The 27,943-nt window shown below is 43.5% G+C and overlaps 1 protein-coding gene across 1 annotated transcript; it reads right to left on the reverse strand.

Moving 5' to 3' along the window:
• Positions 1–5,650: 5,650 nt before the first annotated feature.
• On the reverse strand, positions 5,651–25,048 carry LOC145392730 (uncharacterized). The gene is made up of 9 exons (XM_080267029.1): positions 24,874–25,048; positions 24,418–24,661; positions 15,830–16,021; positions 15,237–15,377; positions 13,693–13,918; positions 10,862–10,999; positions 7,855–8,071; positions 7,353–7,564; positions 5,651–5,800 (listed from the first exon to the last, which is right to left on the reverse strand). The coding sequence occupies exons 1-9, from the start codon at positions 25,046–25,048 to the stop codon at positions 5,651–5,653; spliced, it is 1,695 nt and encodes a 564-aa protein (XP_080123155.1).
• Positions 25,049–27,943: the final 2,895 nt, after the last annotated feature.

Consider the following 27,943-nt stretch of genomic DNA (forward strand, 5'->3'; position numbering starts at 1 on the left):
CAATACACCAGCGGAACTACACGGCTTTGGTCAGATTGGTGAAGAACATTGATTATATAGAAATTGTTGTTACTGTCAAGTGCGCCATCATCAAAATTTCATTCCTTCAACCCTCCCCCCTCAAACGACCCCCAGGCTTAACAACTATGACTAAAACTTGTCTTAGGCACATAACATATGCACAGTTTAAGCGACGTATATGATTATAAAAAAAGGGTGTTTGTGTCCAGTATCATCTGAATTAATGAGATAATAATGTGTAGTGTGGCCAGCTGTTATCTGTCACATCACATCCTGCAGTGGAGTGACTCGCCTTATTATAAATTCTTCTGCATTCTCCACCACACTGCGATACAAGTGTTAAAGGGTTGACCCAAGGTTGAATTATATTTTTGATGCGGTGAATGAATTTTGAGGGATGAAGAAGCGTGACTGATATAAGAGTGAATGAGATCATTAATATATCTACCTGTCTGTCTGCCTATCTATCTGTCTGTGTGTCTGTCTTTCTGGCTATCTATCTATCTGTCTATCTATGCCTGTCTGTCTATCTGTTTATAGCCAGATGCCTTAATCCCTGAAGGTATAGCCACCAACGCATCGCCTCCATGTCCTTCTATCCTCCGCCAACAAGACGGAATTATCAAAATGTTTACTCAGGTTTAAGGCAAGGACGCTACATTGTGCAGGTGCAGAGGGTCTTCAGTTGCATTATGGGTAGGAGAGCTAAGATTCACGGCAGTATTTTCCATCATTGTTCTTTCGCAACGAGGATTTGCTTTTGCAGGAAGAACGAGAAACTTAGGGGAAGATCCTGCACTTTGCTTTCCTTGCCCTTCCTGATCATGGGGGAAGGGGGGAAGTCATACCGGGATTCACAACTAAACTTACAATCGGCTAGAGGTGTATTTATGTTTGTTTTTTGCAGGAAGGACAATCAAGGGAGCTTTTTGGATCTTCCCTTGTATTTTGTTCATCCTTGAAAAACAAAACCTGGTTACGATAGGGAAAATGTGGGACTTTAATATTGCATCGTCTTTTACAATAACAGTACCCGCAGCAGGGGCGGATCATTTTTTTTAAAGGGGGTTATTATTATTATTTTTTATCGGTGAGAACAATTTAAAGTAAATACAGAAATACTGCTGTGCATATCGCCATGTATTTTACAGCCTTACGAGCTTCATCAGTAGGGCCAACTTTACGTGACTGAAAATTCTGACATTTTGTGGTGTTTCATTCAACACCTCTTTGTATTGATTAAAGGGAAAATAATGGCAAAAACAGAAAGGCGGGGTGCCGGGTTACCTGCACCCCACCCCCTCTTCCCGATGGATCCGACACAGGAAGGGTGAAAATAGCCACAGTATTTTGTTAGGGTATTACATTTGATTACATATATATATATATATATATATATATATATATATATATATATATATATATATATATATATATATATATCATTGTCACACTCATATCCTATATAAAGAAAAAAAAATCTGATAGGTTACGCATAGAAAACTAGAAATTACTCACAGAGCACATTCCCCACCAACGACAGTATATTTTGTGATTCATATACTAACCTTTGTTCAGTTTTGTTGGTGAATTTTTTTTTTTTTCCCGTGCTATCTCAGTTGTGCTGTTACACAGTCTGAGAGAGGACTAACCTCCCTGACGTTAATAAAAGGATGTTAATAAAATTTATTATTTAGTCCTGCACGGGGATTCGGATCCACCTCAGAATTTAATCAGATGTTGCTTGACCCACTGACTGCCTGCTCACCAGATTTTATTGAAATAACAACTTACTGACATTGTACGTAAGCATTTGAAGAGACAATCACACGTAGGGTGAATACGTAACCTCCATCCAGCTTCATTTGCGGAGGTAATGAATTAATGCAACTTATTTTTTTTTTTTTTAATGTTACAGCCAATTTGTGAGAATATAATGTAATGAAGACTAACAAATGTGGAGGTTGTATTGTAGCATACTTGGTTACATCTGTACGTTTTATTGTCGACCCAAGCACATTCATACGAGTTACTCAAAAGATTCTTCCATTTTCGTATTACTAAGGGATCATAGAAAACGGGTGTTCAATGAGTAAGGATGATATTTGACTACCATGAAAACTTTTCTAAGATTAATTTTCTCTTTCATTTTCACATGTTTTGCCGAATAGATATGGCGGTAAATGTACGTTTTACTTTAGGCAGCATTACATGTTTTGCTGGATAGATACGGGAGTAAATGTACTTTTTACATTAGGCAGCAGAAAGGCCTTGCCAATACAGTTCCTTTTCCTCCAGTTTGTTTTCTGTATTTTTCTGAGTTTTCAGCGTGGTAAACTGGTGACTTTTTTCCCCTGTTATTATCATGTTCCTTATGCCTCACTGACGTTTGATTTTCTCAGGCGTAATGGAACAGTCGTACTCAAATCAACCCAAAATCTTTTGCATTTACTTTCTCTGCTTCGTTTTTCATTTTTACTGATTCTATGGGTGTAAATGATGTTTACTATTGACTTTATGTCTTTTATTTTCTTGTTTTATTTCACGGAAGTAATGGCGGACTTATCAAAACTTACTCGAATCTTGGTTGTTAGGTTAGGTTAGATTAAATTGCTGGGGTAGGTTTAGGTTGTTAGTTTAGGCTTGGTTAAGTTAGGTTGGTTAGGCCTGGTTAGGTTAGGGTAATAATATCAAGTGAAGGCGACCACGGGATGGAACGCTGTATCGTGCTTGTCGCTTGCAGGGCAAAGGGAAAACTGCAGAGCTTTTATCCTATTAGCCTATAGTGCTTTCCCAGAGGAAAAGCACTATGATAGGGAATCCGGTCCCCCCACCTCTTTATTTCGTGTGCCCATATATATATATATATATATATATATATATATATATATATATATATATATATATATATATACACAGTATATAAAAATGATGACTGCAACACTTGTTATTCGTATCTGCAGAGGAAAATTTGAGATCATCCACTTATGAGAGAAACTTAGTCTTACTTTGCTATAAGTAGGAAAACAGAAACCGTATAATTGTGAACTTATTTATTTTTGTCATGAATAATATTGCATGGTATATACAAAATACGTCAGTTTTGCAGTTATATACATTACAAAATAAATATCCTTACATAAACCCTTGTACTTAATTATCGTGTAGGATAGGTGGACGTATCACAATAAGTTTGTGAACAGACGCTACAGGCTGGTGGACTAGAGTAGCGGGGTTTGTTAGGACCTTTGGTAATAAATTTGGATGTAACGAAATTAAGGAATTGGACTAGTTGGGTACTTTTACTGTATCACAGTCATATTACGCCATATTAGAAAATCTCTCTCTCTCTCTCTCTCTCTCTCTCTCTCTCTAAACCAATAATCTCATCTCTGTTGTGCATTTAACCCTAAAGTTTATATGATTTACTCAGTTAAATAATATCACCCAACGTTACCTACAATAAAATACCAGAGTTGTCCCTTTCATGAGAGAGTTATGACGAAAATATTAGCACTCTCAGGCTCATATTAATCACGAGGCCGACTAAAATCATCAATCCACCAAGAATAAAAAAAAAAAAAAAAAAAAAAACACTGGAGTTATCCCTATCATAAGAGCTAGTGATGTCACTATTTACACTCAGGGGGTTATGACACACCTGAAAAAAAAAAAAAAAAAAAAGGCGTTACCTAAAAAAAAGAATAGAGTTGTTCTGACCACGAGGGAGCTAAGTGTTCCAAACTAATGTACAGTACAGCAGTCGAGAACATTTTGTACAATCATAGGGTTAATAGGAGAGTGAGTCATACAACGGTACAGGCGGTAAAGAAAACGGAAGTAAATATTTGGAAGGGAGAACACTACAGCAAGAGAACACTACGAAGAAAGAACACTGGAAAAGAGACCACCATTGAGAGAACACAGCAAAAGGAGAGAACACCACACAGAGAACACTACAAAAGGAGAGAACACTACAAAAAATAATACAAAAAGACCTGGTTACTAGTCTGTGGTCCTTGTCGTCGTGGGCTTAGTAGGCTCTGTAGCACCTGTCCTCCTCAGATTCTTTTTCTCATTGCACGTTAAGAATCTCATCAGTCTGAGGACGTACTTTCATTTTCTTTTTTCTTTTCTTTCTTTTTATTTTCGTTGCTATATCCTCGCTATATCTTGTCGATTTCCTTCGCTTGAAGATAATACTTTTTCGAACTGGAGGGGTTGAATGTGGCATTCCTTTACCCCTTTTCCTAGAGAGGTCTTCGTTAAGTTGAATAAAAGTGTCTGGAGATAGGAAGAGTAAACACACACACACACACACACACACACACACACACACACACACACACACACACCACCGGATACAAGGGGTTAATGTCTTTAAATTTACGTCTACATATTTTGCATAATATTTAACGTGTAGGAGAATGTTAACCCCTTCACTCCGATGAGGTCTTTTTCGCTTTATTTTTGCTACCCCAGACGATTTTACTCAGCTTTGGAATCCCCTGTCGTAAACACAAGGATGATAAAGACTATACCTTACCTATGCACTCCGAAAAATCTACCCTAATCTGAACCAAATCGTGTGGTGACGGCAAGAATAAATAAACACGCCATAGGAATCAAGAACCTAATATCCTTTCTTAGTACTAACAGGCGGATTTATTGAATTTTCGGAGATGCTGTCTTAGCTGAGTGTCTTAGAAATTTATAATCCACATATTCCCTCCACAGCCAGGCATCTCTCCAAACTGAGGAAAATCGTGAAAAGCACCGTACGTCGCTTACTCTTTCACTACGTGCTGCCTCACGGATTTAACAGGTGTTCCCATTGGCCCCTTATCCCTCCCCCCCCCCACTCCCACCCCATGGACTTCACCAGATTACGGTGTTGTGGTGGTGGTCTGGGCGAGGGTCGGGGCAGCGCAGTGAGAGGGTTAAGAATGGTGCTGGTGAGCCTTCTAAGCCCAAGAACATACGGTCCATTTTATCACATATTTCTTGACGTTTGGTTGCACTGTATAGACGCACACGTGTACAATTGTGGACACAGATACTGATCCACACCACTTGCGGACATAAATACTGATCCACTTCATTTGCGGACATAAATACTGATCCACTTCATTTGTAGACTTAAATATTGAGTCTGTCTGTTTGCGGACTTAAATATTGATCCACTTCATTTGCGGACTTAAATAGTGATCCACTCCATTTGCGGGCATGAATACTGATGCACTCCACTTGCTGACATAAATACTGATCCACTTCATAGCGATAAATAACGAAGCAGTGAACGATGACATTTGAAACCTAGTGAGGTGATATTCGCAGCCCAGTAGACTTTTCAGAATATTTGGTTAGGGTCTCATAATTGTTTAAGTAATGGATGAATCGATGCCCTTGTCCGCAGCCGAACATATAGTAGCTCGTGTGTTTGTGTGTGTGTGTGTGTGTGTGTTACACATTCTGTGTGTAGTTTTGTAGGTATGGAGTTTACTGTACTCATGCATGTGGTGTGTACAGTACATACAGTAAGTCTGAAATGTACAGTACTCAGATCCAGCGTGTACTGTACTTCCGGGAAATGTACATATGTCGTACTTATAAATGTGTAATATGTACTTCACTGAGCGTCCTGGCAGTAGGTGTCCGGGATGAATTTGTTGATCCAGTTGATGTACTTGCTGACTCGCGTGTACACCCCAGCCATGCCCTCCTCAGCACACTTGTACCCGTATGACGTCACCCCCAGCAGCTCCCACCGCCCACCCACCTGTGCACGCATCATCATCATCATTAGCATCATCATTGTAATCATAGTCTTCGTCATCGTCTTAGTCATCTTTACCGTAATCATCGTCTTTGTCATCATCATCATCATCATCATCATCATTGTAATCATAGTCTTCGTCATCGTTTTTGTCATCATCATCATCATCATCATCATCTCTTCTCCCCATCAAAGGACACGGTGAGATATAATCCAGAAAACAAGGAATATGCCTATGTAACTCACGCCCTTTCCCCACCTCGCCTGTGCTATAATGCAAAGGCCTCTGGAGTACTGTATATAAGGGAAATATGGAATGTTTATCTATTTCTTTTATTAATATGAAGACCTGCCCATCTGTGCCGTTTTTACCCCAACTTGGTCTAAAATTACCATCTCTCCATCTTGAATACTGAGTTGTAACAAGAGAATAACATTTGAATATGGTGCCAGTCATGACGAAGTGTTATGGAAAGTATGTACAGGTATAGTAGTGTGTTATTCTGCCATTGAGCTACATGAAGTAATTGGCTAAAGGACACTCACTCCAGCACTCTCCCTACTCATCCTCCTGCACTCTCTCCCTTACTCCAACACTCTCCCCTCTGCACTTTCTCCCTCACCCCAGCTCTCTCCCTCACCCCAGCTCTCTTCCTCACCCCAGAACTCTCCTTCCTGCACTCTCTCCCTCACCGTAGCACTCGCTCTCCTGCACTCTCTCCCTCACCCCAGAACTCTCCCTCCTGCACTCTCTCCTGCACTCCCTCTCTCCCTCACTCCTGCACTCTCCCTCTCTCTCCCTCTCTCCTACACTTTATCCTTCTCTCCCACACCTACTCTTTATTCTTCTCTCTCACCTCTATTATCCTTCTCCCTCACTCCTCCACTTTATCTTTCTCCATCACTCCTACACTTTACCTTTCTCTCTCATTCCTACACTCTGTCCTTCTCCCTCACTCCTGCACTCTCCCTCCCTCCCACACTCCTACACTTTACCCTCCTCCCTCACTCCTACACGGGTCCGCAGATATTACCCCATATTTAGTCCAGGGGGCGAAAAAAAGGAAATGTTTGAGAATCACTGATCTAGTAAGTACCCGTAAGGTCTGTGCTATCTGTTTATCAATGTAACTCCTCCACAGGCCACCACACCTGACCATGAGAGGACCGCCAGTACCATAAGGTCTGTATGGTTTTGTTATCTATATAATTCCTCCCACCTCCCCTTCATTGTGAGAGGTCTGCCAAAGTAGCCTATGGTCTGTAGTCTGTGTATCTGTTTAACCTCCCCCGCCTCACCGCGACGATTAGGTGTTCCCCGCTGTGCCGTATGATCCGTGTGGCCTGTGTGAGTATTCCCGCCTTCTCTTTCCTGTGAGAGGTACCCTGGAGCACAATAAACCCTGTGTAGTCTGTGAAACACCCCCGCCATACCACATTTATGATAAAGGGATAAGTATCGTGTAAGATCACTGAAGACTGTATCTCTATCCAGGCCGGACAACCCAACAAGCACCGTTAGATCCGTGTGGTCTGTGTAACTGCCTCACCTCACCTTGACAATTAGTGGACCTCCTGAGTCGCCATTGCAGGTGTCCTTCTCACTGGCCGCGGCGCACACCTGGGAGGCTACGATCTCGAAGCTGGTGGTGCCGAACTTTTTCCTCCAGGCGGTCTGGCAGTCGGCGTTGCTCCACACCACCAGCTGCACCTCCTGTAGCGTTTGGGACAGCGGACCCCCGTAGCTGAGGGCCCCCCAACCCATAGCTGCAGGTTGAAGAAGAATTAGAAGAAGAAGGAGAGAGAGAGAGAGCAGTAGGTGGCAGGAGAATTATACACAAGACAACAGGGAAATTCGAGGGAGCAAAAAGGAAGTAAGGCCTCAAGTATAGTGCAGGGACTATTTTTAAAGTCTGCATCTAACCCCTCAACTTCCAAATCTTCCGTAGCCATTAAGAAAGAAAATTGTCTGAAGATTGGTCATCGTGCTAAAGGGGTTAAAATTAGTCTTACGTCAGACATATGAGACCATCTTACGACAGTCTTGCTACACCAACCTGTGGCAGTGTATCCCTCCATGGGCAGGTCGTGGGATGGGAGGCAGACGGGGCGGACTGCCTGAGAGAAGGTGACGGGTTCGGTGAGTATGACCAGCGCCAGGTCGTTCTCGAAGGTCTGGTCGTCGTACTGGGGGTGAATCTCGTACTTGGTGGTCGTGTACCATTGCGCCCCCACCTCACCAGTCGCAGTCACGTCCACCTGACCTACGCCCACCTGACCAACGCAATTCATTTGGTAAGTAAAGCCGTTAGCTGGACATAAGGGTAGGAAGCCTGTCTCCATGATCCTATATAATCCATTTACCACAAACCCAAAGATCTTGAGAAATACAGGATGGCCCATGTATAGTACTCCTCTTGCATTCCACAGGGCGACTTCTCATGTTATGGGGACGGCTCTGTCAGCGTTATCAATGGCTATCCTCATCATTTATTTATTTCACACACACACACACACACACACACACACACACACACACACACACACACACACACACACACACACACACACACACACACACACACACACACACACACACACACCGGCATCCATAGCCGTCCCCACAACACTCAGGATACCACCAAGTGAATTTCTAGTAGTGTACTGTTTACGGACCATCCTGTTTTAGTCAGAATCTCTTACCCAACTGACAGGACACACAATTTTCCATAGCAGTTAAATTTTATTATTGATAGTTTTGCTTTCTTATTTTTTAAAACTTAATACTCACTCTGATTTTATTGTGAGTGTTTGGTTGTAGTATGCGTGAAGGTGAACGTATATACAAGCAATTTTAGCTCAGGGTAGTTCATAGGTAGAGCCCCTGATTCCCTGATATCTCACACCTCACCACTTAGACAATAGGCCACTTTCGACTGTGATGTCATGGTATTATTTATTTATTCATTTGATTATTTATATATTGATTTATTTTCATTTTTTCCTTCCGCAGAACCATATGGAAGAGCGCGAACTTGTTCATGTCCAATTTAGACCCACAGATTGTTCCCTGTAACATCCGGGCTTGAACCCGCGACCACGTCCTCCACCTATCGATTTATCCACTCCACCACCCATGCCTTCCTCCTTCCCCTCTCCCTCCCCAGACCCCCCGTCTCTCTTTCTCTCTCCCACGTTTCGTCCTGTATTACTTCCACATTTCCATCATCCAAGCTGCTCGCACATGTCCACCTTCCCTGCTGCCTGTAAAAGTAGTCATGCTGGGATGAGGAGGGCAGGGTAGACGCAAGACACAATCGGTGAATCAGAAGATCGTTGTAATAGACAGTGATATGCTGTATATTAAGACGAGGGTAGGATACATACATGGCACAAACGTTGGATCAAAAGATAGTGAGGGTAGGCGTTGTATGGTATAGGTTTGGTTGTGTAGGTGATGCGGACAGGCGTTACTTTTTGAGCGTTCACCCATCTACTACAGTGACAACCAGGTAACTGGAACTCACGACGAATCATCCTGCGCACGAGATAATGCCCAGCCAACCGAGCCACAGGTTGCCCTTTCCCTCTGCTCTCTTCTCCCCTCCCCGTCACTACACTCTCCTGTCTTTCTCCCACACCCCTGCCGCCTCTCCCACATCAACATGTTCACTTATACATCCTGTCAGTAATAAATAAATAAGTATATTATATATATAATCATCGCAACTAATTTCCCTATAATGAACCTATTGATAGTTTTAAGCATGGGAGAGACTCTCGAACAGAAATTAGGTATAGCCCTTGTTAATACTGTCAGTACAAGAAACCTGTCTAGAATTAATTAAAAGTTTACGTGATGGGGGCAGTAAAAATCAGATCAGAGGTACGTGCAGTGGCTGAAGGGATGGAAAGATCCAGTTACGGTAAATAACAAATTTAAAGCCTTCAGTTTGCTCAAAGGGCTGGATAGAAGCGCCGTCAAAGGTGCGTGCGTGCGTGCGTGCGTGCGTGTGTGTAATTCACCGGGTCGGTCAGGATCACTTGATGGTCGTGATCGTCAGCTTTTACCCTCCCGGAAGGGAGCTGAAAGCTCATATAGTCCGATCTAAGGGCAAGGCTGTGACCTTCACACACGCACACACCCGTCCCCTTGCTCAAGGGGGACAGTAACCACCCACTTCGTCAGTGAAACTTTTCGCAACCTGAGCGAGGCTCGAACTCCCGTCCACCAGTTGGCAAGCGGGAACGTTACCACTGCACCAGCGAGCGGTGTGTGTGTGTGTGTGTGTGTGTGTGTGTGTGTGTGTGTGTGTGTGTGTTTACATTCTCTCTACTCCTCCCAGCCCCCAACTTCCCTCACTGCTGTCATAGTTTCCCTCTCTTTCTACATCTTTCCTTCTCTTCTCTTAACCTTCTTTCCTCCCTTTCTACCTTCCCCATGTTTCCACAGTTCCTCTGTTCTTCCTTATTCCCATATGTCCCCTCCTGTGGTCAGCATTTTCCTCTGCCAAATATTTCACTTCTGCTTCTAACTTTCCTTTCCTGGCTAATATTCCCAAGCTTAGAGGGGTTTGGTATGTTTCATTGCTCATAGATGACTCTCTTTGATATGGTACACTTTACAGGAAATTGACTGATATGCTCTAAGTGTGATGGAGACGCAGTAGAATGGGCGACCTTTTTTCTCTGACTGTAAATGATTCCCTCCCTTCTCTTGCATTCATCCTTCCCTTTTCAGCTTGCTCTTCTACGCTCTTTCTTTCTTTGTAGTTCTCCTCTGCCCCTCCCAGGTCCCTCTCCCGGACCTCTTATCCCTTCCATACCGCCACCCCACCCAGAACCCACACTCACCCCTACCACAGCCTCCACCCACCCCTGCCGCCTTTCTCACAGCCCCCACCGACCTTTCCCACGACTCTCGCCCACTCCCCCCACGACCTCCATCCAACCCTGCCACGCTGTCCACAACTTTCACCCACCCCTGCCACAACCCCCACCACAACCTCGACCCACCCCTGCCACCTCTTCCAAAAACCCCACCCACTCCTCCCTCCCGCTCACCTGAATGGACTCAATGGTGTATCCAGCGAAGCAGTGTGCGGCAGAGAGTACCAGGGTGTCTGTGATGAGGGACCCTCCACACCGATACCTGCTGTTGCTCATCTTCAGCACCAGGAACACAGCCCACGGGTACTCGTCCTGGTGGGGTTATGTACACACGTAAATTTACACACTTGCACCAGAAAAATACATAGTGTGCGTACATAAAAGAATACAAGCAGAAGCATACGTCCATACATTACCAACATATATATTCTGCATACACTCTTAACACGCAATTCTTACCTGTCACTAGAAACACACCTCACAGGCCTTTCTCCTCCTCTTGAGAGTTTGTTATTATTACACTAGCGGTCGCGAAGCAAGAGCTGGTGTTATATTTAGTAAGTGTGTGTGTGTGTATCACGATCACTCTTAAGAATAGCGTGGTTAATGCTCGTTTAGTGTATGTATGTGTGTGTGTGTGTGTGTGTGTGTGTGTGTGTGTGTGTGTGTGTGTGTGTGTGTGTGTGTGTCACGATCACTCAAGGATAGCGTGATTAATGCTCGTTTATTGTGTGTGTGTGTGTGTGTGTGTGTGTGTGTGTGTCACGATCACTCAAGGATAGCGTGATTAATGCTCGTTTATTGTGTGTGTGTGTGTGTGTGTGTGTGTGTGTGTGTGTGTGTGTGTGTGTTCGTATGTGGGTGTTTGAGATCGATGTAGCAAGGGGGGGAAGGGTTAAGTAAGTAATTCAAGGAACCTTTATATGTTTATGTGTGCTTCCTTAGAGAGAGAGAGAGAGAGAGAGGGGGGGGGTATGTCAAAGGGTATGAGTAAAGGAGAGTAAGACAAGGATAACAAACAAGGCTTTCCTCTCGCCCACGAAATTCGAAACTAACAAAAGGAAATTGGAAAAGAATACCACCCAGTAAACACACACACACACACACACACACACACACACACACACACACACACACACACAGAAACGCCTTGAGAAAAGTCGAAGTGAAACCATCTTCCACGTAATAAAGCTTTAAATACAGAAAAACCTTATTAAATCTGTCGTGTTCTATTGACTGGGACGAGTGATATACCAAGCCTTTCCAGCCTGTCTAGTCTATTCTTGGAACTCTTAGTTAAAATAGCTCCAACGACAGTGCTTGGTGATTTATGCTACTCACCCAGCGTGTGTGTGTGTGTGTGTGTGTGTGTGTGTGTGTGTGTGTGTGTGTGTGTGTGTGGTAGAGGTACATTTGGTCACGTATCGCTAGAGTGGATGTGTGTGTATAAATCAGTGCACCGGTACATGTTCCGATAGTATGCCTTATAATAAAAGCATGGTCATTCGCGATTACACGAATTATTATTATTATTATTATTATTATTCAGTTGTGGTAGGTGTGGGCGCTCACCATCCACTCACTCAATGTAGTGCTGCTCTCGGGTGTCTGCCCTTTCCTGTCCTCCATCCTTCTTTCCTTCCATCCTCTTCTGTCTTTCCTTCCTTCATTCTTTCCTCGTCCTTTTGCCTACGGGTGACTTTACACTCCCTCTTCTGTCTTTCTTTCCTTCATTCTTTCCTCTTCCTTCCGCCTGTGGGCGACTCTACACTGAGTGACAAGCCGAATTGTTTCCTGTACACCAGGAAACCATTTACTACGCTGGGTGGTAACCATGTAACCAAATTTTGGCGCCTGGTGGTTTAGTGGGTAATTACGGCGCTCCAGTCGGATTGAGCTGGTGAAGGTTTATATCCAAGGGTTGCTTGGGGTTTATTGCTCGCTTAATGCCACTCAGGGGTGAGTGAGGCTGCTCACTCTCATCTTAAATGTCCCGGGCTCCTACGCTCCTCATGGGGCAACGTAGGACTGGATGTTGGATGGATGGATGGATTATTTATATTATTATTAGTAGTAGTAGCAGTAGCAGTAGTAGTACAGGTAGTAGTATTCCTTACCCCACTCATAAGTGGAAAAAAAGGTCATGATGGTGGTGATGATGACGATGATGATGATGATGATGATGATGATGAAAATATTATTATTATTATTATTATTATTGTTATCATTATTAGTAGTACCGGTATTAGTATTAGTATTTCCTAATGCAGAGTCGTTAGACAAAGGTTTTATATCGTGCACGCGCTTGCGCTCGTGCGTGCGTGCGTGCGTGCGTGTGTGTGTGTGTGTGTGTGTGTGTGTGTGTGTGTGTGTGTGTGTGTGTGTGTGTGTGTGTTCGGGCTCTAACTTTTGAAGCCTACAAACCTCAGTTTTTGTAAGTACTGTATCTAGGTCTTGTTCCAGTATGAAGGTCATGGGTCGAAGCTCAGGGTCACTTATGTGGAATATAAAATCTCCCAGGTGAGTGTTTGGATCGCGTCTCAAGGCATTCCTATGTTGTTTATGCTCTAACTTGGCCTAAAATTGTCATCTTTCCATCTTTATTGCTGAGTTGTAAAGATTAACACTAGGATATATGCTAGTCACGAAGAAGTGCTGTGGAAAGTATTTGAAGACGTAGCACTGTCTTTTCCTGCCACTCACTCATATGAAATAAGGTGCAAAAGGACGAATTTCCGGGCCACATTAAGGTAAAAAGGGTAGAGTTATCTCGGTGTTTGACTGTTATCATTCACTGTCACCGTCTTTATATTCATCGTCATTTACATGGTCATCACCTGTACTGTTTACGCTTTCGTTCTCCTCCTCCTCCTCCTTTTCATCATCATCATCATCATCATCATCATCATCATCATCACATTCTCCCACTGATCCTCTCAAAGTCATTCAGTCCCCCAACACACTTGTCATTTCCCTTTCTCATGATCACCACCACCACCACCCACCTTGCTTGCAGTCTCGCCACCCACCACCCTCAACACCCCCGCCATCTTGGCCTCCTTATCCATGGACGCCGACACCCCGCAGTTGGCGCACAGGCGGGTCTGGACCTTGGATGTCATGGGCGTGTGGGCTGCGATTGTGCACACGTAGCCGCCATTCACCCCGCCCATACGACGCCGGTATTGCACCTTGATCCGCTTTCCTGACTGTACATCCATCTTGTCCTGCCTGAAGCAGAGAATGAAAAAATATCCATCTGTCTGTTTATCTGTACGTATCTGTTTTTTAATCATGTTTCTTTCTAATATGACGTCAAATTCAGGCCGTTTTGGGAACAACAGCCTCGTGGGTATGGCACCAATTAAGGGGTTTCGCTGTTATAGTTATTTGAGTGTGTATGTCTGTCTGTTTATTTGTCTGTATATCTGTCTTTGTATTTATCAATTGTCTATCAATATGCATCTCCTTTCTATCAGTCAAATTATGCATCTGTCCCTTTATCTATCTATCTATCTGTCGACCCATCTGTCCGTCTGTATATCTGTCGGTATGTCTATGTATCACTTTGATTTGCGTCCCCGACTGTACACTCCACCTTGCCCTGCCTGGAGTGGGGAAGGGAAGGATGCTCTGTGTCTCTTGATCTATCCGTGTGTATCTATCTCTATATCTATGTCCTGCCCAAATGGAGGAGTGAGTAGGTGCTTTATGTTTTGTCTATATGTCGTCATCGCCTGGGTGTACAATCGTCCCTCACCTCTCTCCCTATCCGCCTAAAGGAGGATGGTGGGCCGCAAAACGACAGGTGCAACTTTCAATTCACAAGGTTCACGTTCAGATGAGCCTGAGACTACAACACTACCGACAGCAGCATATCAGTCTGTCTGTCTGTTTATCTGTCTGTCTATCCTTAAGTCTGTCTGTCCGTCTGCCCATCCATCTATCAATCTATCTGTCGATCTACTTATCTATATTTGTGATGTATGTATCTGTCCATCTCTATATCTGTCTGTCACCCTGTGCTCTTCTACTTAGCTATGAATTATGTTATCTGATTATTTCTCTGTTCAGCTGTCTGTCTACATATCTATATATTTACCTGGTTATCTGTCTGCCCAAATTCAATTGATCCATTCCATTCCATTCCATTCGCCTCATCCATTCATCTTCCATCTATCTCTTTCTGGCTATCAATCTATCTGTCTAATGTACATATATCTGTATCTCTCTCTCTCTCTCTCGGTCTCTCGCTCGCTCTCTCTCTCTCTCTCTCTCTCTCTCTCTCTCTCTCTCTCTCTCTCTCTCTCTCTCTCTCTGTATGTGTGTGTGTGTGTGTGTGTGTGTGTGTGTGTGTGTGTGTGTGTTTCGATATCACCCAGAGTGTCTATCTGTACCTTTTCGTCGTTCATCCATCCATTCATTTCATCCACATACTGTATATCGGTCTCTCTCTCTCTCTCTCTCTCTCTCTCTCTCTCTCTCTCTCTCTCTCTCTCTCTCTCTCTCTCTCTCTCCATCTCAGTTTCTCTGTCACTCTGTCACTCACAAGCAGTAAGTCGTCTCCTGGTCGTCCGTGGTAATGGTGAGCGACTCCATGAAGCAGTTGAACTTAAGGGCGAGGTGGTGGCAGATGAGGTTCAGATTCCCGTCCATGTTGACCGCCTCGAAGGTTTGGTTACACTCATATCTGGAGAGACAGTGTGAAAAAAAATTATTGTTAAGTCGCTTGCTGTGTTTGTGTGAGTGCATGCGGTGGAGACTGAGTAGGAGGGAGATAGGTAGACAGATTACATGATAAGCAGAGCATAGACTAATAGATAAACTTTATATATGGCCCCTGTGGATGCGGTGAAAATTGATGAAAGTGTGATGCTCATAAAACTCTACGGTTGCGGCTTGATGAATTTAACTTCTTTAGAAAGATACAGTGACTATGTGAGTGGCACAGTTAGGGACACTCTTTATTTGGTCGCCTCTTTGGGTACGGCAAAAACTGTTATCATCATCATCATCATCATCATCATGACTTTTTTTTCCAGTCAAGGATGAGGTGAGGTAGGATCCAGAAACAGAGAAAGAAAAGGTATGAAATTTGGAGAAAAGTAGTAACAATACCCTAAAACTAATGCTGAGACTGACCCGTATTTATCGTGCCTTGAGAAGAGGAGTGCTGCTTGTCCGTCATCGAGGAGGTAGGTGCGGTTACAATCTGTGAGTGGCACCAGGGCACTCACCACCTGCCCCTTCATGCCCACCACACGAGTCGTACCACCGCCTTCACTCGCACCCGTACTCGCAGCCGCACCCTCCGTTGTCTCTCCTGTGGGATACCTTGCATAATATAATTCGGTTCGTTATATATTTATTTATTAAACACCGCCTTTGAAACTGCGTGGTTAGTGTGCTCGACAGACTTCAGTGATCGCTCAGTTCATGAAATAGAATAGAGGTCTTCCCATTCCAAGGGCTGGACTAGCACGATCTGTTTTCCCTGCTTCATATATTGGTTGCAAGGTTTCAGTTATTATTTTTTTAGTGATATTCATATGCACTTAGAACTACATTGACTGTACACTTTCCCTGAAAATTATAAGCCATCAAACCAAGCGCCACCAGGAATGGAAATACTCAAACATCGATAGACACCACCCACACACCTTCACCGCAACACACCACACCACTCCGCTCACCCACCCACCCACACCACACCAACACAATTCAATATAACCACGCAACACATCTACACCGCACGATACTACACTAGACTACACTACACTACAATGTACTACGCTACACTACAGCACGCCACGCCCCTCGTCAAGGACTTCGTTTAGAAACAACATGCATTAAAACCTGCACCATTCTTTCAGTGTATCCGTGCTACTGCCAGACTATTTATTCAGCTTAGGGAAGACCTGTGGTAGTGAAGGGATTTAGCCTATATGCTTTCCGGTCAGGCGAGGGAGGCAGGAAGGAGGCTGGACCCGACAGTGACTTAAAATCAATAGCACACTACCGCTTCCACGAACATCTAGCACTCCTAAGGCGCTGTTTTTAACTCTCTCGTGGTCTGCATGGAAAAGCTGCTTCATAGTATTACAGTATTGCAGAGAATCACCATCCTGTTCTCCCTCTCATGTCGGGTCCATTGGTGTTTCATTCCTTCGCCTGATACTGAGCCACGGGAACCTGAAACTAGTGACTTACTTTTCCCAGTAACACTGTTCGCCGAGACAGAGTGCGTATTCTGTTCCTGCTAATATTTGACGATTTATATTCGGCTGAGAGTGAGCCATAGGAGCCTGAGAGATAGTGCTGTCACCGTTAACCCACTCATGGTCGAGACAACTCTACTATTGTATTTCAGGTAACGCCTGGCGATTGTGTTCCACTGAGAGTGAGTCACAGGAACCTAACAATTATCGGTTTATGTAAAGGACCTATATTATTCAGATAGTGAAAATCGATCACAGTAGCCTGGTCCCCGTTGCTGAGGTAATAAACACGAGTTGCGTAATCAGGTAAGGCCAGGGAAGGATGATGGCAGGGTAAGTGATGGCAGGGTAGATAGTAGCTGAGCAGGCTGGTGGCAGGGTAGTTAGTAGCTGGTTTGGGTGGTGGCAGGGCAGGGTGATGGCAAGGTAGGTGGTGGCAGGGTAGAGTGGTGGCAAGGTAGATAGTAACAGGGCAGGGTGATAGTAGGGTAAGGTGATGGTAGGGTAGGGTGGTGGCAGGGTAAGGTGATGACATACTGTAGTATGGTGGTGGCAGGATGGGGTAGTAGCAGGGTAGGGTGATTGTAAAGTGGTGACAATGTAGGGCTGTCAAGGGATAGGTGATAGTAGTGTGGTGGGGCAGAATGACAAAATTGGGTGGCAGAAGGGTGACAGAGTAGGAGGGCAGTTGATAGATAAAGTGACAGAGCTGACTGACGTGAAACAAATATCCCACCACCATGACCCATCGTACACACACCTCAAGGACACTCACCTCACCACCTCACCTCACCTCACCTCACCTCACCTCAGCCTTGAACTTCGGTTGTCTATCCCCTGTCTTTGCTGTGTGATTTATGAGTAACGCTTATCTGTATTGTGTGTGTGTGTGTGTGCGCGTGTGCGTGTGTGTGTGTGTGTGTGTGTTGCTGACGTTGGTGATGAATTAAATAACTTGCCGGTGAGAATATGATGATGGGCCTGGGTGGTGGTGGTGACAGTGGTGATGGGTACCTATGGTGGTAATAGTGATGACAGTGGGTGATCGGTGGTTGTGGTGATGGTGTGGTGGTAGTGGTGGCGATGGGTGGTTGTGGTGGTGGTAGTAGCAGTGGTAGTGACCAGAGTGGGTGATTATGGTAGTAGTGATGGGTAGCTGCAGAGGTTGTGATGTGTGGTGGTGTTAGTGGCATTGGTGGATGATGATGATGATGGTGATAGTGGTGGTGGTGAGTAATGAGGTTGGTGGTGGTGAGCAATGATGATGGTGGTGGTGGTGGTAATAGCGGCGGCGATGGTCTTAGGCTGTGGTGGGTAGATGGTGGTAGGTGTGGCAGTGTGGTGGTTGGTAGTTGTGAGTTGTGGTGGAGGTGGTAATTGTAGTGATGGTGTTGTTAGGTGGTGGTGAGCGATGGTGCTGTTGGGTGGTGGTGGTGAGTGGTGGTGTTGTTGGGTGGTTGTGGTGGTGGTGAGTGATGCTGACATGGTGGTGGTCTGGGTGGTGGTAGTGCTGGTAGAGGGTGGTGATAGTGTTAGTAGTGGTGGTAGTGGTAATCCATACAGGTGGCTTGGTCTGTCCATTCATTATTATTATAGTACTGACAACAGAGCAGTGACGCCCATACACTGCTCCTCTATAATCCATATATAGATCACAAACACACATAAACACCACGACAGTTCTTCATCAAGTGGCCCTGAGGACAAACGTTGCATAATATGATACAATGCACCGAAAGTATGTAATTTTCACACTTTAAAAGGAAATCGTTGAAAATGAAACTCTTCCTTCCCTCCTTATGTAATGTGAGAAAATGAGAATGGATCTTAGACACTTCACTGCAATGACGTCTTTTGGTTCTTCACTCTTGCCAACTACACACGACATATTCAAATTAGGAAAGACCTCTCGTTTAGAAGGATACTGATGACTGTATATACTGTAACTCTTCCATTTCGAGAAGCCGCTCCTAACCTAAACACAATCATTTAGAGGCAGCAAGAATAAAACAGTGAAGGACGGCACCGTATCGTAGGGGTTAATCACGGCCAGTCATTAACAGAAGGGAGTAGGGAACGATGCCTGACCTCAGTGGATTAGAACAAGTTTCATGGGGGCGGGCAGATGCAGGAAGGAATTCTCGTATACCATTTCACATGCCACGAGGAGAATTGAAACGTAGAACATAATGATTACGAGATGATTGCACTTTTTAACAGGTCACAAGAGTTATTAACACTGATAATGTTTAGACAGAAGTTGCGTCACTCCAAGTTGCGCTTTTGTAGACATCATTTTGACTTTGGGTCCGTCGCAGCGATTAAAGCAAAGCGAAGTAAATTTTTTTTGTATTACAGATTTCCGTGTGAGGGTGTCCAGATGTTGGTTATTATGCTCATGTTTAATTTTTTCCTTACGGGACAACTCTAGTATTATATTCCAGGTAACGCCAGTCAAATTATTAAACTTCGAGTGATTCACAAGAACCTAGGAGCCTGGCAACGCCTTACGATTTTATTCAGCTGGGAATGAGTAGTAGGAGGTGAGAGAGTTAATGGGCAATATCTAAAGGCCAGAGATAACTAAGTATAGATCCTAGTGATGACGATGATATGTGATGATGATGATGATGATGTCAGACATAGGCACGCCAGCTGTGTTCCGTGTTAATAGTGTCCATCAGCAACATCACTGCCTCCCTCTCACCTGCTCCAGTTATCACACGCAGCATCAGACAGACGGCCATATTCTCCTTGGCATGGCAGACCTCGTAACACCTCTCCAGTAGCGATTTATTTTGCATATTACATCTCTTCTCTTGTTTGTCTTGTTTGTTAATATATGCCTTTTGTAATAGTATACGTTGCCTCAGTAACATGCACGAGGATTATTAAGGTATCAGTCCTGCAGAAAGAATCATCATCATCACCATCATCATCATCATCATCATCATACTTCTTTTTCTCACCCATAGGAGAAGCGGTACTAAATGTCCAGCGTCAGCGAGAATACGGTCCGTAGTATATGTGGCAGCGTGGCAGTCTAACACGTCATGGAACCAGCCGATCAACACCCACACACTGTACTGACTGAACCCGTGTGTGGGCGGGAGGACAGTGCTGTTCATAGGCTCGGTTCACGTCCAGTCCACCTTATGTATTTACTATAATGATATGGTACCGGTATCCTCCTTTTTTTTTTTTTTTTTTTTTTTTTTTTTTTACGCATCAGACTCTAGGTACAGCCTGGACTGAACTTGCGTTATTTCAGTCAGCAGCTCACTTCTCCACCCACATAATCACCACCTCGTTTACTGTAAAAAGTTGGTAGTTGTAAATACAGTAGTGAGGGCTGTGAATATTCCACCTTGAGTACGGTAGCTTTATTTTTTACTTATTTATGTATTTGTTTAATGTTACACCTTGTAGTCTGTCGTACTGTACCGGATGCAGCTGGACAGAATTTGACACGCATGTTTGACGGTGCCGTGTGCGTGTCAGCCAGGAATGATCCCTTTCTATCTGATGACGGACTTGCGTTTTTAATCTTGCTTTCGTCAGAGGAGTGTATTGAGCTTAGGAAGGACTGCTGATATTGACGTTAATGAAGGTTGTATGTAAGCCGTAAAAGTCGAAGAGTCTCTCCGGTACAGAATAAAATCGTCTGGAGATAAGAATGTAATGGAAACTAATCGAACTGAAGAGGTCAAATTTTCACCTGTTCCTCGTCCCATCTCCCCCGTGTGGTCCCTTCAAGTTAAGGCCTCTATCCATGTTCCATCTTAATTGGTGGGAAGATTGTTGTCCAATTACTGGATAACGTTCGCTAAATAATAATGAACCCTCTTGTGGTCGAGAAAATGCTTGTATTTCATTTAACTCCGGACGGTGTTATGCAGGGAAATTAGTGTAGGAAACTGAGAGTGTTAACACTGTAACTTATAACACCCTAAAGGTCTGGACAACTCTGATATTCTGTTCCCGCCATGATTAGCCAATTTTATGTACCTGAGTGTGTATAAGAGTCGGAGAATATTAATTTACATATGCTTGCTGGTATGTCAATATCAAGAAATTGTTTAACACATATTAATGTTTTTTTTTAATAAGTACTGTACAGACATAGACTTCCTCAGTCCGGTGAGAGTTGAGAAGGACAGTTGAATCAAGTCACTCACCCCAAAAACGTAAATCTGTTTAATCCTGCGGTCTTATTCCGCCATCGTTACACAATCTCAGAGATGGCATACCTTCACCGACGTCAATAAAATAGTTATTCCTGCATCCGGATCCGGATTCACCCAAACATCAACTCTTCCTTGACCCCATGCCCACCTATCCACCAGCTTTAATTGAAATCCGATAACAACCGACAGACAAATAGACAGACATGGGTAAATGCATAACCTCTCCAACTTCGTTGGCGGAGGTTATAAAAAATTTCGAGCACTCAGATCTCCCCGAATAAGTTGATAATTACTACTGATTAATGTTGCACACACACACACACACACACACACACACACACACACACACACACACACATATATATATATATATGTATATATATATATATATATATATACTATATATATATATATATATACTGTATATATATATGTATGTATGTATATACAGTATATATATGTTTGCCTATGACCTCATTAAACCCATTAAAGGGCTTATATTTAAAATGAAAAATATTAAGGGTAGGCTAAATTCCGTCCCTTCCCCCACAAAAAAAAATATTTACCAAGTTTGAAGTGAACCAGTAGTAAAGCAATGACAGCCTTGTTGACAAGCTTTTGGAAGAAAGAAAGAAACCGTGTAAATGCCAGATGGTGTCCGCCACATGATGGAGACCATAAATACGTCACTGGACTGAAGGGGTTATTGTGTAATAACGGAAAGACGCCTTGGCCCCCTCTAAAATAATAATCTGAGCTTTTTTTTTTTTTTTCTTAGGTCTGCAAACTTGTTTTCATATCATTTGACAAACCGAACCTTTGGCGGGACTAGGCCTTTGTTTAGACAGGACAGGACAGCGGGAGTAACCATACTATTTTGACTGAGTGTACGTTAATAACCCAGTATGACTGTGCCAGGCCTGGAATAGTTTGTTTATACCCTGTTACCATGATCACCCAAAAGCGCACTGGTGCTGAGAACTTGTGAATACCGTCCATTGTCACGAATATTTTGCGAGTAAGTGGAATTGTGTGTTCATGGGGCCCCTCTCCCTCCCCCACCACACACACCGAACGTTCGCTTCCGTGACTGTATTTGCTTGTGTAGTTGTTTGTTTGTATGACTGCAATATTCTCGTTGCATGTTTCTGGATCCTGTCTCACTCATTATGGAGTGAGAACGACGACGACGACGACGCTGCTGCTGCTGCTGCTGATGATGATGATGATGATGATGATGACGATGATGATAGTTTTCTCTTTGTGCCTTTTATTTTGTTTCAGTATCCAGCCCACTGCATGTATCGGTGGGAAATACTGTTTGGTCAAGAAGATGATGGGGATAGTGATGGCGATGATGATGGTGGTGATGATGATGACGATATTGATAATGACTGCAATGATGATGGAGATGATGACAGTGATACGAATTTAACCCTTTCTCTTCTGTAGACTAACATGGGTATTACTTCGGTATTTTGTTTCCGCCGACACCATGCCATTTTATTCACCTGAAAAAACTATCTATCTATCTATCTATTGCCAGACGCCTCAATCCCGTTTGGGGTGGCCACAAACAAATCGCCTCCAAGTCGCCCTGTCCCCCGCCATTTCACTGCCCTGCTCCCAACTCACACCCCCCTCTCTCATATACCTCTCCACCCCATCCCTCCACCTCATCCTCGGCCTCCCCCTTCCTCTTCCCCCCTCCACCTCACTCACATACACTCTCTTCGTCAGTCTTTCACCCTCCATCCTCTCCACATGGCCAAACCACCTCAGTGTGTTCCTCATAACGCTTCCTATCACATCCACATCCACACCACAACGCTCCTTTATATCCTCATTCGTCAGCCTGTCTCTCCACGTGACTCCACAGACTCCTCTTAAATAACTCATTTCCACTGCTCTCACTCTTGACTTGTGTCCTTCCAACAATGTCCAAGCTTCACTTCCGTACGTTAGAGTTGGTATCACAATACTGTCATGTAGTAACTTTTTCACTTCCATGCTCACTTCCCTGTTTCTTATCACTGCTTTCAAGGAACCAGCAACCTTTCTTCCCTGCTGTACCCTTTCAAGCACTTCACACTCCAAACCTCCATCCATACTCATCACACTACCCAAATACTTAAACGTACTCACATTTTCCAATTCCTCACCATCTAACCTCGCTGTACATTCACTAACTTCACCTCTCTCAGAGACCATCACTTTACTCTTCCCTACATTCACCTTTAGGTTCCGTTTCTTACACACTCTCTCAAACTCATCCACCAAGCCTTGCAGCTCCCCTTCGTCTTCACTCAACAACACAGTATCATCTGCAAACAACAGTACAGGGAGTTTCCAAACACTATCCTCTCTCACCATGGCCACTCCAGCATCCACTACCCTACCTTGTACCTCTTTTATTACCCCATCCATGTACAGATTGAACAACCATGGAGACATGACACATCCCTGTTTCAACCCAACTTTCAAGGAGAAAAATTCACTTAGTTCACCATCCACACGCACTGCAGCCTTCGCACCATCGTACATACTCTTCACAGCATTCAACAACTTCCCATCTACTCCATATATTCTTAACACTTTCCACAATCCTTGTCTATCCACCCTGTCATATGCTTTCTCCAAATCCATGAAAGCCGCATACAACTTCTTTCCCTTCTCTAGAAACTTTTCCACTAAAGATCTAAGAATGAATATCTGATCTACACAACCTCTTCCCTTCCTAAAGCCTCCCTGTTCTTCTCCAACTAATTTCTCTGTTCTTTCTCTAACTCTGTCTATAAGTATCCTACCATACACTTTTCCTATTATACTAAGAAGACAAATGCCCCTATGATTACCACACACTTCTTTTTCCCCTTTTCCTTTGTACAAGGGAATAATTATACCTGACTTCCAATCCTCCGGGACTCTACCTTCCTCCCAGGCCAATCTGCACATCTTCCACATCCATTCTAGTACTATCTCTCCCCCATGCTTCAGCATTTCACCACACACTCCATCAATTCCTGGGGCTTTCCCCGATTTAACTTTCTTCATTGCTTCCACAACTTCTATCCTACTGATTTCTTCCTGTCTTCTCACCTCCCTCCTTCTCCCAGCCATTCCCCAGCCACTTATACTCGCATTACTTCCATCCTCTACGTTCAACAATTCCTTAAAGTGTTCTACACCAAAGTACCTACATCTTCACCACAGTATACTCACAACACAGTATCCACACCAACCAGGCAAAAGATCATGCAGACGGATATTACTGCATGTTGCGGTATCTCCACAGCAGTACCCACCCTGCTATCACCGAACTCACACTTCCACCACGGTATCCGCACTATCATCACTCACAGTTGCAAAACTAAATGCTGTGGTAGTGGTGGTAGTGGTGGTGGTGGTAGTGGTATTAGTACTGCGGTGGTGATAGTGCGGATACCGTGGTGGAAGTGTGAGTTCGGTGATAGCAGGGTGGGTACTGCTGTGGAGATACCGCAACATGCAGTAATATCCGTCTGCATGATCTTTTGCCTGGTTGGTGGCCGCGTAAAGTGGTGTGGATACTGTGTTGTGAGTATACTGTGGTGAAGATGTAGGTACTTTGGTGTAGGAAATGTGTGGGTACCGTGGCTGTGTGTGATGTTCTCTTCTCGTCTGTCATCGGCTTGGTGGCAGTATGGCCTTGGTTTGAATTATGGTGTGTGTGTGTGTGTGTGTGTGTGTGTGTGTGTGTGTTGTGGTAGACATACTTTGATGCAAAACCCATCTCACCCACCTTCCGTGTGGTTGGCAAGCCGTGGTGTTGGCGAAGGTACGTCACTAATGTTGGAGATGAAGGTGGTGTGTGCGCCGGTGATTCCAGGTAGAGGGCGGCTCCAAAAGGCGTCTGCGGCAGGCCAGGACCACCCCGCCGCAGCTACCACCACCACAGCCAGCGGGAGGGTCGCCATGGCCAGCTCACGCCTCGGATTGTCCACCCCGTCCCTCACACAGCACGTCACAGCCCACACTATTGACCACCACAGCACCTCACCGACATGGCACCCCGTCTCCCGCGACAGACCCACTCAGTAATATCACTCCATCTTATTTTTAGCTACATCCACTCTTAATTAAACCTAATATTACCTCTACAAACCACAGTCACATAAATTTTAGTATAGAAGTCCATTAAGTACGTTTAAGTGGATTAGAACACCCGATAAGTAAGTGGAGGCGACACATACGTAGTGCCACTTTGTCGATCGTAGCGCCACTGTCAGCACGTCACAGCTTGCATGTCCCTTAGTGCTCTGTGTTCGTGCTCGTGCTAAAAGAGTGCCGGCATGGTATACATAATGACTGCCTGCACGATATACACGCCACAGGTGTTTCCTTGAAGAATTAATACGTTCTCTGGACAGCTGATATCGGAGAAAATTAACCTTGATGGGTCACAGATGTTGGATGGAAGTGTTGTTGCCTCATTCTCATCCACACTTGCCTCAATGTGTGGATGGAATGAAGAGGTTGATAGAACTGCGTGAGAAGATTAAGGTGGTTGAATGAATATTGTGTTAAGGAAAAACTGAGGGTAAGAAAAGCAATAATAGAGAAGGCAGCCTGTGGCCCTGTATTGGTTCTTATGTCATGGTATAAAGATTATCTGCTATGAATTTTTTTTACGTGTGCCTGAACTTTGTGATCAGAAAACAGAGTTGTAGAGGGTTATCTGTCCCAACTGAAATGAGTAGAGATAGCCTGAAAGTTGCTTATGTCACTGTGGAATCTAAATTCTTTAAGTGCGAGTAAATATACACTTTGCTATTCGTTTACCACGTAAGCTAAAAAACGAACTGTGGTTCGCATGGATCTTGATTTCATATCAAGGTTGTGGCAGGAAGTAGTTTGGATTTTTTAAAATTTCGTTAATGCATTTTTCACTACTCTCCATTACGTGTGTGTTTCTTTATGTGGGGTTCTGGAAAAAAGTTATTTACGACTTCGTTCTCTTTCTCCTTTTTCTTCTCCCAACAACCTCGCTTTTAAGCTCTCCCTGTCAATCTTTCCTTCCTGGAAAAAAAAAAATCAGGAATAGAAGATAATAACAGGAGAATAAGTAACAAAAAACAACAAGACGAACATTTTAAAAATGAATTTATTAATTGTATAACGCATGTATTTATATTATCCCATGTAATTATACAGTCCTTTTCTTCTGTGAGACTGAAAAGAAAAACCACCATAATATATATATATATATATATATATGAGAGAGAGAGAGAGAACGAGCTATGTATTGGAAGGTCACCGGGACAGAACTTAATAATTCATCTTTCTCTCTTCCAGCCCTCCTCACCAACCTCTTCAGTACAATGACTCCTTTGTTATTCTCGATTCCTTCTCTCCTAAGGCCAGGCAATATATTTTAATCATGTTTGCAATAGATATTTTTCTCGATACCAGGATTTACCGCCAGACGATTTTATTCAGCTATATATCCATCTGTATCTTTCCATCCATCTCCCTCTCTCTATCAATTACCCACCCATCCATCCATCTGTCTATCTGTCTGTCCATCTATCTATCTGCTTATATATCTATCTACCTATGTCTTTTTTTTGCAGCTAACGCCATTTCAGGTTGACGCCATAGAGTAATTACGCTACTAATAATTATATCCAGGTTATTGCAGGTAATGATGAAGTGCTTAGCGATATTATGACGTCTGCACAGGTATTCAGCCATCTGATATATTTACGACTACGAGCACCGTGGCATGTGGTTAGCTATTTGTCTGTTAGGTTATTAGTTTTAGGGACTTTAGGTTCATTAGTTTTATTTCTGTTACATAAGGTAAGGTTAAAAAAAAAAAAAAATAGAAATAAAAATAAAAAACTAAATACAATAAAAAATTATATATATATATATATATATATATATATATATATACGTGTGTATGAAAATGTGTGTACATATATGCATGGATGTGTATGAATGTATATATATATATATATATATATATATATATATATATATATATATATATATATATATATATATATGCCTTAGTGACCAGGGGCTTCGGCCCCAATGGTCGATAGGCAAAAAAAAAAGAAAAAAAAAAGAAAGAAATGTGGCATGTAAAGTGTGGCTGTGGCAGAAGTAGTGTCACTGATAACTGCAGGATGGTCCAAAATAATGTTACCAATTCAGATTAAACACCATTTTATTCTGAATGGTTACTTTCGAAATTTTTGTAAGAAGCTGTCACAGAGGCATGGAAGTTTTGTTTGATGCAGTCTGTCTTCAGTCACATCACAATTTCTAAACACAGTTCAGTAATTAATGACGTTCAATCCACGCGCCACGTCTCCTAATCACAGTTCCTACACGCACGTTGAAGTTTGTGATAATCCTGTACAACATTTCACGTGGATTCCTCCTGATTTCCCGATGAATGTTTATCTTCAGCGCCTGTGAGTCAACGAGGAGCATTTCTTCCTGGATAGTCCTTCCTGAATTTCCTTTGAGTGAGGCTTGTTGAGTTTGTCGCACAATTGGCCTCGACAATCATAACCCCCTCCTGCACTGAATATCGAGTGTTTCGATCTATTGATCTATCTCTCTATCTATTGCCAGACGCCTCAATCCCGTTTAGGGTGGCCACAAACAAATTGCCTCCAAGTCGCCCTGTCCCCCGCCATTTCACTGCCCTGCTCCCAACTCACATCCCCCTCTCTCATATACCTCTCCCGGTAGATAAACATTCGAGGTTGCAGCTAAGGTTCACCCTGAAAATAAAAGAAAAACGGTAATTTTCCAGGAAATAACAGTTTAGAATTGGTAGGCCTAACATTTTTTTA

This window comes from Coenobita brevimanus, chromosome 23, assembly GCF_032717465.1.
Source record: "Coenobita brevimanus isolate Jiangsu-jjx chromosome 23, ASM3271746v2, whole genome shotgun sequence".
Taxonomy (NCBI): Eukaryota; Metazoa; Arthropoda; class Malacostraca; order Decapoda; family Coenobitidae; genus Coenobita; species Coenobita brevimanus.

What these genes read in the sequence shown, in the direction of transcription:
- LOC145392730 (XM_080267029.1), bottom strand. Translation starts at nt 25,048, where the DNA reads ATGGCGACCCTCCCGCTGGCTGTGGTGGTGGTAGCTGCGGCGGGGTGG. An exon ending in GCGGATACCGTGGTGGAAGT is followed by an intron (nt 16,022 to 24,417) that starts GTGAGTTCGGTG and finishes ATATTATGCAAG; the next exon opens with GTATCCCACAGGAGAGACAA. An exon ending in GGAGGGATACACTGCCACAG is followed by an intron (nt 7,565 to 7,854) that starts GTTGGTGTAGCA and finishes TTCAACCTGCAG; the next exon opens with CTATGGGTTGGGGGGCCCTC.